Raw genomic sequence first — 17427 nt, forward strand, 5'->3', positions numbered from 1 at the left:
AGCTGAGTACGTGCAGCGACACCTCCTGGGTGCCGCGGGGCCCGTTGCTGTCATCCACGGTAGCGCTGCAGAACCCTCAGTGCCTGAGTGCCCAAGAACTCTGCGGGTTGGGCTAGAATTGCTGTTCAGAGGAATGTGGCCTGGATTCAGGCCTGAACTTGCAGCGGTTTGGCAACAGGCTTCTGTTTTTAACCCTTCCCACATCCCCTGGCAGGCGGAGGCCAGCGCGCTCCCATTCCACAGACGCTCTTGCTTCCCATGTTGCAGGGCGCTGACCCCCAGGGACTGCCAGGCACTGGTTTCCGGGCAGATGTCCGGGCTCATGTGGGCAGGGCATGCACAGAAGCACAGTGGGGACAGCATGGCTATGTCTACACTGCAACGCTATTACAGGATATCGGAGCATCCCAACAGACCTATCCCACTCTTCACAGCAAACCCATTACTTCAGGCTTGCTATTCCGACATCCCTGCAAACCTCATTCCACAAGGAGCAAGGGATGTTTCGGAATAGTATGGAGACAGCACCAAACGACGAAACAAGCTATTTCAAAATAAGATCGAAAAACGATACACAATTTGCATAGCTCAGAGTCCATCTCTGATTTCAAACTATGGTGCAGTGTGGATGTCGCCCAGGAGATAATCTGTGACAAGGCCTCTTAGAGTGCGTCTACACGGCACCCTACCTCGACATTTTGACAAAGCGCTATTCCGAAACATCCCTTAACCCGCGTGCAAAGAGGTTTACCGGGACGTCAGACTAGGAAGCCCATTGTATTTCGATATAACGGGCTTGCTGTGAAGACGTGGGCTAGGTCTGTCAGTATCCCATCATAGCATTGCAATGCAGACGTAGCCATGCTGTTCCCATTGTGCTTCTGTCCATCCCTGCCCACTAGTACATAGCACCAGGACACGCCCTTAGGGTCTCGCTGTAGGAACGACTGCTACAGGCTGGCACACCAGTGGAAGTGGCAGAAGAAGAGTGAGGCTCTACCAGGGCTCACTCACATCTCCTCTTGGCCGAGCGAGGAGCAGCAGCTGCCTCCCTCTGCTGACAATCCCTCCGCCACTGCAAAAAATCTTAAAACCCAGCAAATGGCCGGGTGGCACCTTTGAGACTAACAAAACGTGTCGATGGCATCAGGAGCTGTCGTGGGCACAGATGAGTGGAGCAAGGGGCCAGAGGTACAAATAAACACCAGAAAGAGAGAGAAGGGGGGGCTTCTCAATCGGAGTGGATCGCCTGAGGGGTTGGTGTACAGGCTTTAAGCTGGGTGCGGCTGGATGCCTGTGATGTGCAGGGAGGTCAGACTCCATGATTTGGGGGCCCCTTGTGGCCTTAGGCTGCATGACTCTTGCAGGTCTGTTATCGACCGCAGCCAGCCTGCACAGTGCCCAGCAGGGCTGCCGGTTCCACGCCCAACGCCCTCACCTGTCTGTACTCACAATCAAGGCAGTTCAATAGCGTCAGTATCACAGACAGCCACCCTGCATCCATGGAGGTGGCTGGGCCTGGCTGGAAGCCTATGGGAAGAGTCAGTTACTAATCTTCAGCGTCCCCTGTCTAACCCTGCAGTGGCTCGGCCGCACCCCAGGCATTGATGGTTAAAGAGACCCTCGAGCGCGCTTTTGAAAGACGAGTAAAGGAGGAACGTGCCCCTAGCTACAAAGAGGCTCTCACTGTGTGCCAGGCGAGCCCAGTACAGTCGGAGTTACTGAAACCTTTGATAGTCAATTTCTGGAAAACAAAGGAAAGAAAAGCCTGGACTGGATTCCCACAGCCAGCTGGGGCTGGAGCCTCGGCATGTCTGCTGGCTGGAGCCAGGTACAGGAATAGACTTTGAGAGGAGATTGTGAACTGTCCTGTGCCCGGGATATTCCTGGTTTGGCTTCAGTAGCCACTAGAGGTCTTTCCCCTACACTGCCGTCTCCTTGCACCTTCCTAGCACCCCATGCAGCTGGTTGAAGCCCTGTATCATGTAACTGTTCAGAACAGGTCCAGGTGACACATACATACACCCACACCTTGCCCTCAGTCACACCCCAAAGGTGCGGCTGCATCAGTGTTGGCAAGGAGGGGAAATGTCAGGGTGACAAAGCCAGTGTAGAAAGGCTGGGAATCACCTAACTTTAGAGCAACCTTGCTACAGCGTCACAGCTGTGAAACATTTTGACCTACCCGCCTCCCCCCCACACCAGAATCACGGTTCAGTCAAGGAAAGAATTCTGCAGGCAACCTAGGTACTGGGGATTTGCTGCAGTGGTGTAGCTGCAGCATTGCGGCTGTGCTGTATTAATGTCGCACACTCTAGGAGGAGGAGAAATCTGCTGCTGGGTGATCATAGAATCATAGAATACTAGGACTGGAAGGGACCTTGAGAGGTCATTGAGTCCAGTCCCCTGCCCTCATGGCTGGACCCAGTACTGTCTAGACCATCCCTGATAGGTGTCTATCTAATCTGCTCTTCAATATCTCCAGAGATGGAGATTCCACAACCTCCCTAGGCAACTTATTCCGGTGTTTAACCACCCTGACAGGTAGGAACGTTTTCCTAATGTCCAACTTTTTCCTAATGTCCAATGGCCTCCATTGCTGCAGTTTAAGCCCATTGCTTCTTGTTCTATCCTCAGAGGCCAGGAAGAACAAGTTTTCTCCCTCCTCCTTGTGACAACCTTTTAGATACCTGAAAACCGCTCTCATGTCCCCCCTCAATCTTCTCTTTTCTAAACTAAACAAGCTCAGTACATAGCTCATGTTCTCTAGACCTTTAATCATTCTTGTTGCTCTTCTCTGGATCTTCTTCAATTTCTTCACTTCTTTCTTGAAATGTGCCACCCAGAACAGGAGACAATACTCCAACTGAGGCCTAACTAGCGCAGAGTAGAGCGGAAGAATGACTTCACGAGTTTTGCTTACAACACACCTGTTAATGCATCCCAGAATCATGTTGGCTTTTTTTGCAACAGCGTCACACTGCTGACTCATATTTAGCTTATGGTCCACTATAACCCCTAGATCCCTTTCTGCCGTACTCCTTCCTAGACAATCACTTCCCATTCTGTATGTGTGAAACTGATTGTTCCTTCCTAAGTGGAGCACTTTGCATTTGTCCTTATTAAACTTCATCCTGTTTACCTCCGACCATTTCTCCAATTTGTCCAGATCATTTTGAATTATGACCCTATCCTCCAGAGCAATTGCAACCCCTCCAAGCTTGGTATCACCTGCAAACTTAATAAGAGTACTTTCTATGCCGATATCAACATTGTTGATGAAGATATTGAACAGAAGCGGTCCCAAAACAGACCCCAGTGGAACCCCACTTGTTATGTCTTTCCAGCAGGATTGTGAACCATTAATAACTAATCTCTGAGTACGGTTATCCAGCCAGTTATGCACCCACCTTATAGTAGCCCCATCTAAGTTGTATGTGCCTAGTTTATTGATAAGAATATCATGCAAGACCGTATCAAACGCCTTACTAAAGTCTAGATATACCACATCTACCGCTTCTCCCTTATCCACAAGACTCGTCGTCCTATCAAAGAAAGCTATCAGATTGGTTTGACATGATTTGTTCTTTACAAATCCATGCTGGCTGTTCCCTATCACCTTGCCACCTTCCAAGTGTTTGCAGATGATTTCCTTAATTACTTGCTCTATTATCTTCCCTGGCACAGAAGTTAAATGGACTGATCTGTAGTTTCCTGGGTTGTTTTTATTTCCCTTTTTATAGATGGGCACTATATTTGCCCTTTTCCAGTCCTCTGGAATCTCCCCTGTCTCCCATGATTTTCCAGAGATGACAGCTAGAGGCTCAGATACCTCCTCTATCAGCTCCTTGAGTATTCTAGGATGCATTTCATCAGGTCCTGGTGACTTGCAGGCATCTAACTTTTCAAAGTGATTTTTAACTTGTTCTTTTTTTATTTTATCTGCTAAGCCTCCCCCCTTCCCACTAGCATTCACTGTGTCAGGCATTCCATCATCAGACTTCTCGGTGAAGACGAAAACAAATTTTGGGAAGAAAGTGAGTTCCCCTGGGACCCAGCATGCAGCACCTGAGAGGAGAGGCTGTTGAAGAGGTAGGTGCCCCCCTGGTGGAGCTGTGTGGCTCCTACACTAATGCTAAAACTCAGTGTAGCCTTTAAAGTGCCACTTCCACCTATGGACATTTTTTTCAAAAGACAGTGCAGACCGTCCACCCCCTACACAACTCAGCTTCTCCACAACCACTGCTTCCTACGCTGGCTTGGTGTGCTGGGCTCTGTCCCTCCCAGGCAGATAAGCTAGCTCCCATGCAGCTGAAAGTGTGAGAATCTTCTGGACAGGATTTTACAAACTACAGCCCCACCTGGCCTTGGCAGCTTTTGCAGGAGAAAGGGTAACTTTATTCCCACATCCTTAGCCTCTTCCACCCCCTTCGATTTGCCTTGTGCTGGGCGCGGCTTGGCTGACAGACAAGAGGTCCCGTAGACATGAAAAATGAATGTTATTGGAAATGGGCCAGTACAAAGTGAGGTTTGCAAGAGAAGTACGAACAGCAAATGAAGATACCGGCTTGCTTTGAGATCCCTCCCTGGGCTCCTCGAGCGAACGTGAGAGAGTGAGCAAACAAGTCCAAGGAGTTCCTACATCCCAGGAAAAAGGCAGCATCAGACATCTGCTTGGAGGAGCTAGGCAGTGCCAGCCTGGGCACTCCTGGAGTGTGTCTAGACTACAGGGGTTTGTCAACAAAACTAGAGCTGCCTCTACGCTGCTGCCGAGTTCTGTCGACAGAACGTCCACAGACCTCGGCAGTTTTGTCAATGGCGGTACTCCTCATTCTGCCTTTTGCCGACAGTTATTGCATCTACACGGGCCTTTGCGTCTACACTCCCATGGCGACAAAGCAGCTCTCGTGCTTTGGCGACAGAACTGGCTGTCGTCTAGACGCTCTTTGTCGACAGTATCAGGCGACAAAACTTCTGGCGACCAAAGCACCCCTGCAGTGTAACAGGGTCCAAAGCAAGAGCCATTGTCTGTGGCAGAGCCTCTCTCTCTACAGGTAATAAAACAATTGGTGCTTGTTAAATAACCTGCACAGGGCCTGTGTCTACCGGATGCAGCGCTCTCTTCCCCCTCAGCATGCTTCTTCATCAGGGTAGTGTTATCAGCACCAGACAAGTGGGTGCACGTTGGGGGAGCCAGGACATTTCACTTGTAGCTGGCTCAAATCTGGTCTCCTGTCTCGCTTTTTTGGGGGTGTCCTGTCTCCATGGACAGAGTAATTGGCAGCTGGAGCGAGAAGTTACTGAGGGTCTGACCTGATATTTATCCCTGGCTGCCCCGAGCACCACAGGACTGTCACTAGGAGATCCAATTGAATCATGGATATAGATAACAGGGATCTGAGAGGGCTAAAAACCAAAACCAGTGTCAAGGTTGCATTAGTAAATAAAGGAAACACTGTGTTTAAAAGGGAGCAAATTTAGTTCTGATACAGAACTGTGCATTGGAGCGTTATCTGGTGTTCATCTATTATATATATTATCATATCTATTCAGGAAAGATGTGGAGAAATTGGAGACGATCCAGAGAAGAGCAACAAGAATGCTGAAAGGTCTAGAGAACATGAGCTATGAGGCAAGGCTGAAAGAAATGGGCTTGTTTAGTTTGGAAAAGAGAAGACTGAGAGGGGACATGATAGCCAAGTATCCAAAAGTTTGTTACCAGGAAAAAGAAAAAAACTTGTTCTCCTGGGCCTCTGAGGACAGGACAAGAAGCAATGGGCTTAAACTGCAGCAAGGGAGGTTCAGGCTGGCCATTAGGAAGAACTCCCTGCCTGTCAGGGGGGTTCAGCACTGGAATAAGTTGCCCAGGGAGGTTGTGGAATCTCCATCATGGGAGATACGTAAGAGCAGGTTGGACAGACACCCGTCAGGGATGCTTTGGCTGGTGCTGGGTCCTGCTGTGAGGGCAGGGAGCTGGACTTCACCCCTTCTCGCGGTCCCTTCCAGTTCTAATATTCCATGATTCTATGATTATTTTTTTAAGCTAGCGCCGCATCAAGCAGCTGTTGTCTCCACCCCTGCGCATGAACAAGGCCCAGGATTGGTGCTTTTCTGCATCCTGCCGCTCTGGGAGTGGTGAATTCTACCACTAGAGGGAGAAGAGCCGTGAGCTCCAGCTCATGCTGACTCCCCAGCGCAGAGCAGGGTGCCTTTCTCCACTGCTAAGTGAGCAGGGCAGGAGAGCGGGAAATGGACACAGAGCCCTGCCCCAGCACGTCACAGCTCAGCACTCTACTTCTGGCAGGGCTGGGCACTTCGAAGGCCCAATCTTCGCTCCAAGGAGTGTGCTGAATAGATGTGGCTATGGCAACAGACACGTCTGCATTTTCAAGGGGCAAACACTAGTCTCAGATCATTCCCCCAGCAAATTGTGTGGAGGGCGGTAGGTACGTCTACACTACGGGACAAGTCGAGTTAAGATACGCAACTTCAGCTACGTTAATTGCGCCGCTGAAGTCGAAGTAGCTCAACTCGGCTTTAGGCGCTGCGCACGCTGCGGGAAGTCGGTGGGAGACCAATCTTCCTTCGACTTCCCTTGCTCCTCATGGAAGCAGGACCACCGGCATCGACGGGAGCGCCCCTCTCAGTTCCAATTAGTGTCTTCACTAGACCCGCTAATTCGAACTCTGGAAGATCGACTCTCCTCTGTAGTGTGACCTCCCCAGTGAGCACAGGGAGAGCGTGCGACCCTCCGGGGCAGTGTGGCAGGAGGCCCGATGACATCTGGGTGAGAAGCTGACACGGGGCCAAGGGACAAAGAGGGTTCCAGATCAGGCCTGCAGTGACTCCCTGGCGCACGGCTCATTGCACAGCCCCCTGGTGTCCGGTGAGAAACACGACTGGCAGTGCAACCCAGTCCCTAGTGGCATCCCCACAAAAGCATGGTCCCAGCTGGCCTCCCACTGAGTAAATCCAGGCCCAAAACAGCAGAATTGGTGAGTTGCTCCCTTTGCTTCCCGGCGTGTTATTCACTCCCCTTGACTGCGATTGCTCTCAGGGCTTCCATAGCCCTCTCGTCAGCACCGCACCTGACTCCTGTTTCCTCCTATTACTGTCAGCGTTGCTGATGTTCTGTATTACAACAGCACCACGGGGTGGGAATTAACGTGGCCGGCGCGGGGCAAACCCCTAGTTTAGGCGGAGGCAGTCCCCGCCCTGAAGAGCTCGCAGACTGTCTCACGCTGGTGGTACTAGGCGCCTGTGTCCGCCGCTGGCTGTTGCGTTCCTTGTGGGTTCCGTTTGTTGCCGTCGCTTTGCTAAATGAACTAACGTTTTGAACTTGAGCGCAGAAAATATTGTTTACAAATCGAGGGGAGTCTCTGAAAGCAAAGCCGCTGGGGCAGGCTGGGTGTGCTCCTTCCTGCAGGGCCCCCTCCGGGCTGGCCGGGGCGTCTCCGAGGTGCTGGCTGCACCCCGGCCCCCTCGTGCGCTCAGTGACGTTCAGAAACGTAGGCACCCTCGAGCCTCCGCGCTTCCTGGCAGGGGCTGTTTTCTGGCAGACCTTTGCCGTCTTGCTGAGCTGCTTGCACGTTACGCTGGAAACCGTGAGTCTCCGCCGGGCGCCCTGTGCTGATCACTAGATGTGTTTCTGGGAAACAATCCGGGGCCTCTTTCTCACCCACAGCAACTTGAAAGCGCCTGTGTTCTTTCTTCCTGCAGAGCCAGCCTGGGCATGCCGATCTGATTGGGGAGGACAGAAGACAGAGCGAGCGGGGGGACGCCACGATGAAGCTAGCGCACACCCTGCTTGTGATGGGGCTCCTGCTCTGTGTGGGTGAGTACAGCTGGCTACAGACCGTGACGGGTCAGAAGCGTGACCCCCGGGTTTGGGCAAGGAGGGTATTGGCGCGTGCCAATGGCCGCTGCGGAGCACCGGCACGGCAGCCAGGTGTTCGTAAGGAGCCCCAGGCTTACAGGAAAGCTGAAGCTGCCGTTGGCAGATGAGAAATAAACCCCCCTGCCAGTGATGTGCGGGGCAGCGGGGCAGGAATTGCCCCCTACGGAATCCCGGTGGGCGAGAGAGGGAATCGAGGTGCTTCATTGCATCCAGTGTGCAAAGAGAAGTCACTTGCCAAGAGCAACCTTCTTATTTATCAGCAAATTCAATAAACCCCAAAGCCCTGGTCTGAGCAGGTTGGGGAAGAGCCCCGGAGAGGCCGTGCCGTGGGCAGCAGAATGCAAAGGAATCCGGTCTCCCCGTCTGCTGCGGGCGGCCATATTAAACCACCGTGTGCTCGGGCCCCTCGCTCCCCCTTCGCTAGGTCTCTGCATCACCGGGCACGGAAGAGGGCTGAAAGCAGCCTCTGGAGATTGCCAGGGTTAGTGGAGTATTGGTGTTTGCAAAGGCGGACGGATGAAAAGCAAAGCATGGGCGCTATTGCTGGAGTGATACGCCCATTGGGAATGGGCACCAGAAATTTAGGAAGAAATAGCAGCCACTCTGCCCACGAGCAGTAAATGTCAGTTGCCGGCGTCCAACTCAGTGGCAACTCTTCGGGTTCTCCGTGACCATGATCAGTTTGTGTCATGGCACCTGCATTTATTCCCTCCCCTACCAAAAACAGAGTTCAGTGCAGGGATAAAGTAGCCCATCGCCTAGCTGACTCCAGGACCAGGCTGGGAACTTTCTCTGTCAATTCACTGGTGCTGTTTACACTGAGGCTGTGTCTAGACTACATGCCTCTGTCGGCAGAGGCATGTAGATTAGACACATAGGCAAAGTCAAATGAAGCCGCGATTTAAATGATCGCAGCTTCATTTACATTTGCATGGCTGCCGTGCTGAGCCGACAAACAGCTGATCGGCTGTTTGTCCGCTCAGCGCGCTAGTCTGGACGTTCCCCCTGCCGACATCAAAGCCCTTCGTCAGCTGCCCCGTTATTCCTCGTGGGATGAGGTTTACCGGGGCTGCCGACAAAGGGCTTTGATGTCGGCAGGGGAGCGTCCAGACTAGCTCGCTGAGCGGACAAACAGCCGATCAGCTGTTTGTCGGCTCAGCGCGGCAGCCATGTAAATGTAAATGAAGCCGCGATCATTTAAATCGCGGCTTCATTTGACTTTGCCAAAACAACAAATCTACATGGCTCCGTCGACGGAGCCATGTAGTTTAGACGTACCCTGATAGAGGCACGTGGAGACATAGAATTATGGCTAGTGTATGGGCTGCTAGAATAAACGGCCCCAGCCTGCCGGGTGTTCTGACGCTGATTTGTGGTACAAAAGGAACAGGGTAGGAACCGACTGACGGTACGGGGAAGAGAGAAGGGATGCACTTTCACCTAAATGCAGGAGTTTTCATTTTGGTTATAAAATCAAAAACCGGGGGCAGCAGGGGACAGACGGAATTACAGATCTCTAGGTAGGGGCCGAGGGAGTAGAGCAAGTGCCCCGTCTTCAAAGTGGCTCCTCGGGTTTTGAAGGGTTTCTTTAGCAGCCGACACCATTTCCCGCCTTGATCCCCGTCCCATCAGTTTCTAGAATGGGGACGTTTGCTGTGATGGATTTAAAACACAAATGTGGCTGTGACACTTTTCCAAACTCTGCCGGGCACCCAGCTGTTTGACGTTAAAAGCAGCATTGGTATGGACGAGTGTTTTGTGTTCGCTCCCTCCAGGCAGCGCGTTAACAGTAAGGGAAAGGAAATATTTAAACAGATGAACGAAGGAGGATTTTCCTCCACACAGGGAATATCTCCGACACCAGTGGATAGATTTACTAACAGCTTTTGTTTGGTTTTCTTTTGCAGCTGGCATCACGGCACAGGAACGTAAGTTGATTTTACTATCAATGCTTTTAGCCATAATCAGCAGCTCAAAAACACTGCTAAGATGAACCCTGCCCTTTCTAACTGCTCAGAGATCATCTAAAAACGGGGCATCTGTGAGCACTAACAGCCTCCACCCCTTGGTCTGAGCGCCCGTGTGAGTGTGGGCGCGCTACCAAAGCCCACCCAAGTCAATGGGAGTCTCTCCATGGACCCCAGCGGATGCAAGCCAGCCCCTAAGTGCATGTCTGTGTCTCTGTGCGGTTGATCACAGGGAACGTCTTTACTTCTTTTTTCAAGTACCAATGCAGAAAGCTTTATAGCTGCACACGGGGCTCCACCTGGCTCCCTTTGCAGTCAGTGGGGCTGCCTTATTGATTGTAACTGGGGGATATTGACTCTGATCTGTGGGAAGCGCTTTGTGAGCAACTGAGGGCAGAGCTGGTCACTGTGTCATATACATGGGATATGGGGGGCGCAGCCAGGCCATGGCTCGGACCAGGGCTGTGAACTGTCTGTGTTTCTGCATGTAGCATCTTCATTCCCTTGCTCTAAAGCATAGTTCTGTGCCGGAATAGAGCAGCCAATCCCCTTCCCCTGGAATCAAATTCTTTGTCTTGGGATTTCACCTGTGAAGTCTTTGTGAGACTGCGCTCCCAGGCCCTGTAAAGCAAGTGCTGGCCAAGACAATTGCCAGGACAGAGGGGAACACAGATCTTTCATCGGCGCCTGTCTGGTGCCCCCCGTGTGCACTGTGTGTGTGATTCTGAGCATCTCCCTGGTGCTGTTTTAACCCGACTGTGGCCTCGGGATTTCCGCGATCTTCCTCATGCTCACAAATCAAACCACTTCTACCCCAAGGGCCTGGTCCTACAGCAGGCAGATCCGTACACCCACACAGAGCCCTGCAGCTCTCCCTGCCGGCTCCCAGCTCAGAGCCACAGCAGGCTCCATCTCCGCGTGGCACAGTAGCGGTGCCATCGTTCGCTCCTCGCAATGAGCCAGAGCGTTTCTTTTCACAGCCACACCAGGCACCTCGTTTCCCTCTTCTAGCTCCACATGGCAGCCGGGCGCAGCATTAATTGGAAAACCAGCTAAAATTGTTACATAGCCACTCTTAGGGCCATCCAGGCAGGACGAGAGAGGCATGTGGAGAAACAGTGTTGATGGCTAGAATATTGCCAGCTAGAATAAACAGCCCCCGCCTGCAGCATTGGTATGGATGAGTGTTTTGTGTTCACTCCCTCAAGGCAGATTGCTAACAGTAAGAGAAAGGAAATATTTAAACAGATGAACGAAGGAGGATTTTCCTCCACACAGGGAATATTTCTGACACCAGCAGACAGAATTACTAAGAGCTTTTGTTTGGTTTTCTTTTGCAGCTGAGAACCAGGTACTGGAACGTAAGTTGATTTTACCATTGATGCTTTTAGCCATAATCAGCAGCTCAAAAACACTGCTAAGATGAACCCTGCCCTTTCTAACTGCTCAGAGATCATCTAAAAACGGGGCATCTGTGAGCACTAACAGCCTCCACCCCTTGGTCTGAGCGCCCGTGTGAGTGTGGGCGCGCTACCAGAGCCCACCCAAGTCAATGGGAGTCTCTCCATGGACCCCAGCGGGTGCAAGCCAGCCCCTAAGTGCATGTCTGTGTCTCTGTGCGGTTGATCACAGGGAACGTCTTTACTTCTTTTTTCAAGTACCAATGCAGAAAGCTTTATAGCTGCACACGGGGCTCCACCTGGCTCCCTTTGCAGTCAGTGGGGCTGCCTTATTGATTGTAACTGGGGGATATTGACTCTGATCTGTGGGAAGCGCTTTGTGAGCAACTGAGGGCAGAGCTGGTCACTGTGTCATATACATGGGATATGGGGGGCGCAGCCAGGCCATGGCTCGGACCAGGGCTGTGAACTGTCTGTGTTTCTGCATGTAGCATCTTCATTCCCTTGCTCTAAAGCATAGTTCTGTGCCGGAATAGAGCAGCCAATCCCCTTCCCCTGGAATCAAATTCTTTGTCTTGGGATTTCACCTGTGAAGTCTTTGTGAGACTGCGCTCCCAGGCCCTGTAAAGCAAGTGCTGGCCAAGACAATTGCCCAGGACAGAGGGGAACACAGATCTTTCATCGGCGTCTGTCTGGTGCCCCCCGTGTGCACTGTGTGTGTGATTCTGAGCATCTCCCTGGTGCTGTTTTAACCCGACTGTGGCCTCGGGATTTCCGCGATCTTCCTCATGCTCACAAATCAAACCACTTCTACCCCAAGGGCCTGGTCCTACAGCAGGCAGATCCGTACACCCACACAGAGCCCTGCAGCTCTCCCTGCCGGCTCCCAGCTCAGAGCCACAGCAGGCTCCATCTCCGCGTGGCACAGTAGCGGTGCCATCGTTCGCTCCTCGCAATGAGCCAGAGCGTTTCTTTTCACAGCCACACCAGGCACCTCGTTTCCCTCTTCTAGCTCCACATGGCAGCCGGGCGCAGCGTTAATTGGAAAACCAGCTAAAATTGTTACATAGCCACTCTTAGGGCCATCCAGGCAGGACGAGAGAGGCATGTGGAGAAACAGTGTTGATGGCTAGAATATTGCCAGCTAGAATAAACAGCCCCCGCCTGCAGCATTGGTATGGATGAGTGTTTTGTGTTCACTCCCTCAAGGCAGATTGCTAACAGTAAGAGAAAGGAAATATTTAAACAGATGAACGAAGGAGGATTTTCCTCCACACAGGGAATATTTCTGACACCAGCAGATAGAATTACTAAGAGCTTTTGTTTGGTTTTCTTTTGCAGCTGAGAACCAGGTACTGGAACGTAAGTTGATTTTACCATTGATGCTTTTAGCCATAATCAGCAGCTCAAAAACACTGCTAAGATGAACCCTGCCCTTTCTAACTGCTCAGAGATCATCTAAAAACGGGGCATCTGTGAGCACTAACAGCCTCCACCCCTTGGTCTGAGCACCCGTGTGAGTGTGGGCGCGCTACCAGAGCCCACCCAAGTCAATGGGAGTCTCTCCATGGACCCCAGCGGATGCAAGCCAGCCCCTAAGTGCATGTCTGTGTCTCTGTGCGGTTGATCACAGGGAACGTCTTTACTTCTTTTTTCAAGTACCAATGCAGAAAGCTTTATAGCTGCACACGGGGCTCCACCTGGCTCCCTTTGCAGTCAGTGGAGCTGCCTTAGTATTGATTGTAACCAGGGGTACTGACTCTGATCTGTGCAAAGCGCTTTGTGAGCGACTGAGGGCAGAGCTGGTCACATGTCATAGCCCACAAAATAAGTGCTCGTCCATGAGACGGACAATTCCCAGTTGTCGGAGTCCATTTATTACTACTAATGGTGGTCAGGTGGCTCATGGAGCTAGTGACGGCTCCTTTCCGTTACTGCTCGTGAATGTGGGGTGTGCTGCACCCCAGAACCTCCCCCAAGCTGATAACGAGATTTTACATTGAACCTAACAACCCCCCTGCCACAGCCGCTTGGAGAGGCAGGGCAGGGCTCAAAGTGAGCCTCTCAGGGACCCAGCCCCATTGTTAGTTCCATTTTTGCTGCATCTGGGACTCCTTGACTTGGCCATTTTAACCACTGGCTGTACTCAACACCTCTGTGTATCTGCGGTTCTCACTTGCAGCGTTCCAGGTGATGGTCTCTAAGACCACAGTGACTCTCACATGCCTCAAGAGTTCTTGCACCATAACACATAATGAGAAGGTCACTCCAGACTGCACTCGTGTGATCGAGAACTACAAGAGCTCCCAGAACGACGGAGAGTATAAATGTAAATCTTCAAAGGACACCTTCACACTTTACCTGAAGGCCAAAGGTAAGAGGGAGAGTGTCCCTTCCACCGGAATCAGCCGGCACCTGAGATGTCATGGGAGGCGACAGCGGCTAGCGGTTAACTCTGTGTGTACTGCATTGCTCCCAGCGCCACATGCCATAGCATACGCCGAGGCCTGATTTTCCTGGGCCCCGCTGGGACTGACCTTGGCACACGAGTGCTCCAGTCCAGCCGGCCCCCCCATGAACACTGAGATCCCATGGAGCACTGTTCAGAACAGCACGCGTGTGCCTGGGACGTGCAGTTCAGTTCTCTCTCCCTGCTCCGTTGTGTGGGGTGCACTGTGCTGTGCCCTCCATCCTGCTGTGTCTACACTACACTTCTTTTTCGGAAAAAGGGACACAAAATGCACTCTGCAAATTGCGTACCTTTTTCTGATTCTTTTTTCAGAAGAGGCTTTTCTGAAATTTGACCCATCTACACTGGGCCAAATTTCGGAAAACCTCCTCTTTCGGAAGAGCCCTTCTTCCTCGTGAAATGAGGTTTACAGGGCTTCCGAAAGCGTGCGTCTGCTTTTCTGAAAAAACATTTGGAAGATCGGATGCATTCTCTGGACGTGGCAGAGTTTATCCGGAGTGTAGACGTAGCCCCAGAGGTGGCCGCATTTCTCAAAGGCGCTTTACACACCCAGCTTGGGAGCTGCTTTGTGATGGGAGCGGCTGTATAAATGTAAAGGAGACTCCAGGTCTAGAATCTTGGAGAAGGCTCAGCCCAGCTTCCCTCGTGCCACTGGGAAACTGGATCAATTCTCCTCCGTGCTGACAAAGCCCCTTGAGCCCGTGTGCACTCTCGGGTGTCTGGGGAGCTGCTCGAGGGACCCCGAGAATCCCTGAGCTCTTTCTGGCACTGATTGAGGGGGAACATGGAATCTGCAGCCGTTTGCAGCCTGCTGCCAAGGGTCCTGCAGAAAAACCAGGGACGTTTAAGCCCCTGCCCTTCCAGCCGGCCCCGTGGTGTTGGCAGAGTGAGCCGTGTGGAGGCAGGAACAGCCAGCCCTCCCCTCTTTGCTTCCCCGCTTACTCTCCTTGCCCCTCTCACGAGGCCTGTGGACTCTGGCCATGCAAAGCAGGCGGGTGAGTCCTGGGCAGAGCCAACCCGGTGGCTCTGGGCTGGCACTTGTGACTCCCGCCTCCCGCCATCTCCCTTCCCCGGCTCGGCCTGTCTCCCTCCCGCTGAGCGCCCGACTGTCCCTTCCCACGGCAGTGTGCGAGAGCTGTGTGGAGCTGGACCCCTTGACGGTGGCCGGGATCATCATCGCAGATCTTCTGATCACCCTCGGGGTAGTGGTCCTGGCCTACTACTTCAGCAAAAACCGGAAGGGGCGCGGTGGTGGCGGTAGCGGCGGCAGGGCTGGCGGCCACCCCAGAGGTAAGAGCCGGTTTGACTCTCTCTTGGGAAGGGGGGCTAAGCACCCGCGGCTGGGAAACACTGGGGTCTCGCCTGCCCCAGGCTTCTCCCCCCAGGCTGCCCCTCGTGTGGGGAAGGAGCAGCTGCCAGGCCCCAGCTGCAGGCACCAGTCACACAGGCTGGCGTGAGGCAGCCAGGACAGAGGCAAAGGGAGCGGGAAGATCCACGACTCCCCACCCTCCAGCATTCACGCCAGAGTCAGGCCCTCGTGGGGGGCCTGGCTTGAGAACCAGGCGACTGTGGAAATGACAAACGGGGTCGTCTGTGGCTGCGCTCTGGGCCCGCAGGCCTTTCCCTGCAGCGCCGCGGGGCAGACACGGCCTTGTTTCCAAACGGAAGCTGAGCCTCTTGTGTCATCTCTTGACCGCCCCGGCGGGGCACTAAGACGCACTCCACGTCACCACACTGCAGAGCGCGCTTGGGCAGAGCCCCCGGCTCCGGGCCGGCGCGCCGGGTCTGAGAACGCCCTGCGCTCCAGGCCAGGTGCACAGGCCCTCCCTGTCTCAGTTGGGTTCCCACGTCAGTGGACACCTGGGGTCCGGGTCCTGACAGGCCCATGGAGCCTCAGGGATGAGTCGGGCCTGCAGAGCGCCGGCTCTGGGCTCCGCATCGGTAGCATTCTCATGACTTTTCTCTCTCCTTGGCCTTGCAGGCCAGAAGATGGTGCGTCCCCCGCCTGTGCCGAACCCGGATTATGAGGTAACAGGACCCGGGGCGGCTGTCCTCCTCTCTTGGCCTTTTCAGAGCTGGCGGGGGCGGGGTCACAGCCTTCGCGGTGGATGATGAGCGGAGCCCTGTGCAGATGAGCCGCGGCTCTGTGCATCGAGAGCCGTGGGGTGGGTGCCCGCCGGTCTCTGCGGAGGAGGGCTGAGAAATTACAGCACTGGTGCCCTTCCACCAGGGGCTTTGTTCACTCCAGGCTCCCCCGGCGGGGTGGAGGGGAGGAGTAACTGGCGCGGGGCCGTGCTGCTTCCTAAGGGTCGGTGTTTGTCCGTGCGACAGACGGATCACAGTATGCAGGGTGCACCGTGCACACACCTGTGCCCAGGTCACACCTGGTGGTAGCAGAGAGGTGCCCACCCCTGGCCCAGAGCCCTGATGTATCAGGAGCTGGCACGGAGCTGTATTGCCACAAGAGCTGGGTGCTCACATCTGCTTCTGTTCCCACAGCCCATCAGGAAGGGACAGCGGGAAGTGTACGCCGGGCTGGACTCCCGGGGCTTCTGAATCGCTCTGCAGATGGCAGGCTGGATGAGAGCAGCTAAGGGGCCCCCAGTGTCGATCCCACGCGAGGCAGATTCTCTGCAGTCTGTGCTGGGCAGCCGTGCATTCTGGGACTGGCCAAGCTGCTGCAGCACGAGACGCTGCCCCTCCTTGGACACCCTCCCTCCTGCCTTTGATCTGACTCCAGGGAACAGACAAACTAAAGAAACAAGGAGACCAGAAATGATGTCCCCCTTTAACTAACTAGCTTTCCTAGGCCCCCCGGGGCTGCTGGCCTCTCCCGACCCCCTTCCAACCTGCCCGTTTGCTCGTCAGTTTATTTATTTCAGTCCCACGCTTTGCGTTTTCTCTCCAGCGCCCTGCGCCACTGCTCTCCTGACCCTTGGGCGGCTTCTTCCCTGCCCCGGGAAGGCGGGACGTGGTCCAGTGTCCTGAGCTCTGACCCTGAGTCTCTCTGGGCCAGTGGCCCAGGCCCTCCTGCTCTGGGCACCTCAGCGTCCCCCTCTGGCCATTGAATAGGAAAGGGCAGAGCCGTCTCGGAGCTCTCTGCTGCCTCTCCCCTGCTCCAGTCTCCATCTGCACGGTTTGACCTACGTCCCTGCTTCCCTGCCCATGGGAGTAACAGCTCTGTCCCCACGCTCCCTGGGCCCGGCAGGGAGACGCGCTGGTCCTACAGGCGGAAATGCTCGTGGTGCCCCCGGGTTCCTCCTTCAGCCCCTCCCCCTCTAGCTAGCGTTCTGCAGCGCTCCTGTGCTTGCCGCCAGCGCTGGGGTGGAACCCCTGTCCCTGCAGTGGGCTCACACTCACCCTGCAGGGGGACTGGGAGCCCTTTCCTGTGCAGAGAAAGATGGCCTGCATGGTGGAGGGTTAAATAACAACAGTGGCTGCCTGGTTTAGCTGGGGGCCCGTGGCTCTCTCAGGGGGGTGCTATAATAGGGGCCCTACGCAGAACGCCTCTTCCAGGCACTGTCAGCAGGGCACCCCGTGGCTGGTTGAGCCCTGTGACAGTGGCACTAGGAAGCCCTAGCTGAGATCCAGGCTCTGCCGAGGAATGCAGCCCCTCCCCAGAGCCGCTACGGCCCCGATGGGACAAGATGCGTGAGCGAGGACTGGCACCATTTTCTGGACGGGGACTGAGCC

General features: G+C 54.0%; 1 protein-coding gene across 4 annotated transcripts; it reads left to right on the forward strand.

Moving 5' to 3' along the window:
* Positions 1 to 7152: 7152 nt before the first annotated feature.
* CD3E (CD3 epsilon subunit of T-cell receptor complex) lies at positions 7153 to 16507 on the forward strand. Of its 4 annotated transcripts, none has more exons than XM_075909232.2 (9): positions 7153 to 7288; positions 7720 to 7834; positions 9805 to 9825; positions 11205 to 11225; positions 12606 to 12626; positions 13447 to 13638; positions 14860 to 15024; positions 15716 to 15762; positions 16234 to 16507. In XM_075909232.2, exons 2-9 carry the CDS (start codon positions 7786 to 7788, stop codon positions 16288 to 16290), a joined length of 573 nt encoding a protein of 190 aa, XP_075765347.2. In that variant the 5' UTR covers positions 7153 to 7288; positions 7720 to 7785; the 3' UTR covers positions 16291 to 16507.
* Positions 16508 to 17427: the final 920 nt, after the last annotated feature.

Source organism: Pelodiscus sinensis, chromosome 25 (assembly GCF_052426305.1).
Source record: "Pelodiscus sinensis isolate ZL-2025 chromosome 25, ASM5242630v1, whole genome shotgun sequence".
Lineage (NCBI taxonomy): Eukaryota > Metazoa > Chordata > Testudines > Trionychidae > Pelodiscus > Pelodiscus sinensis.

Excerpts from the sequence above, each read along its gene's own strand:
- CD3E (XM_075909232.2), top strand. The coding sequence starts at position 7,786 with ATGAAGCTAGCGCACACCCTGCTTGTGATGGGGCTCCTGCTCTGTGTG. Across the intron at positions 9,826-11,204 it reads TGGCATCACGGCACAGGAAC|CTGAGAACCAGGTACTGGAA; the intron begins GTAAGTTGATTT and ends TTTCTTTTGCAG. Across the intron at positions 15,763-16,233 it reads TGCCGAACCCGGATTATGAG|CCCATCAGGAAGGGACAGCG; the intron begins GTAACAGGACCC and ends CTGTTCCCACAG.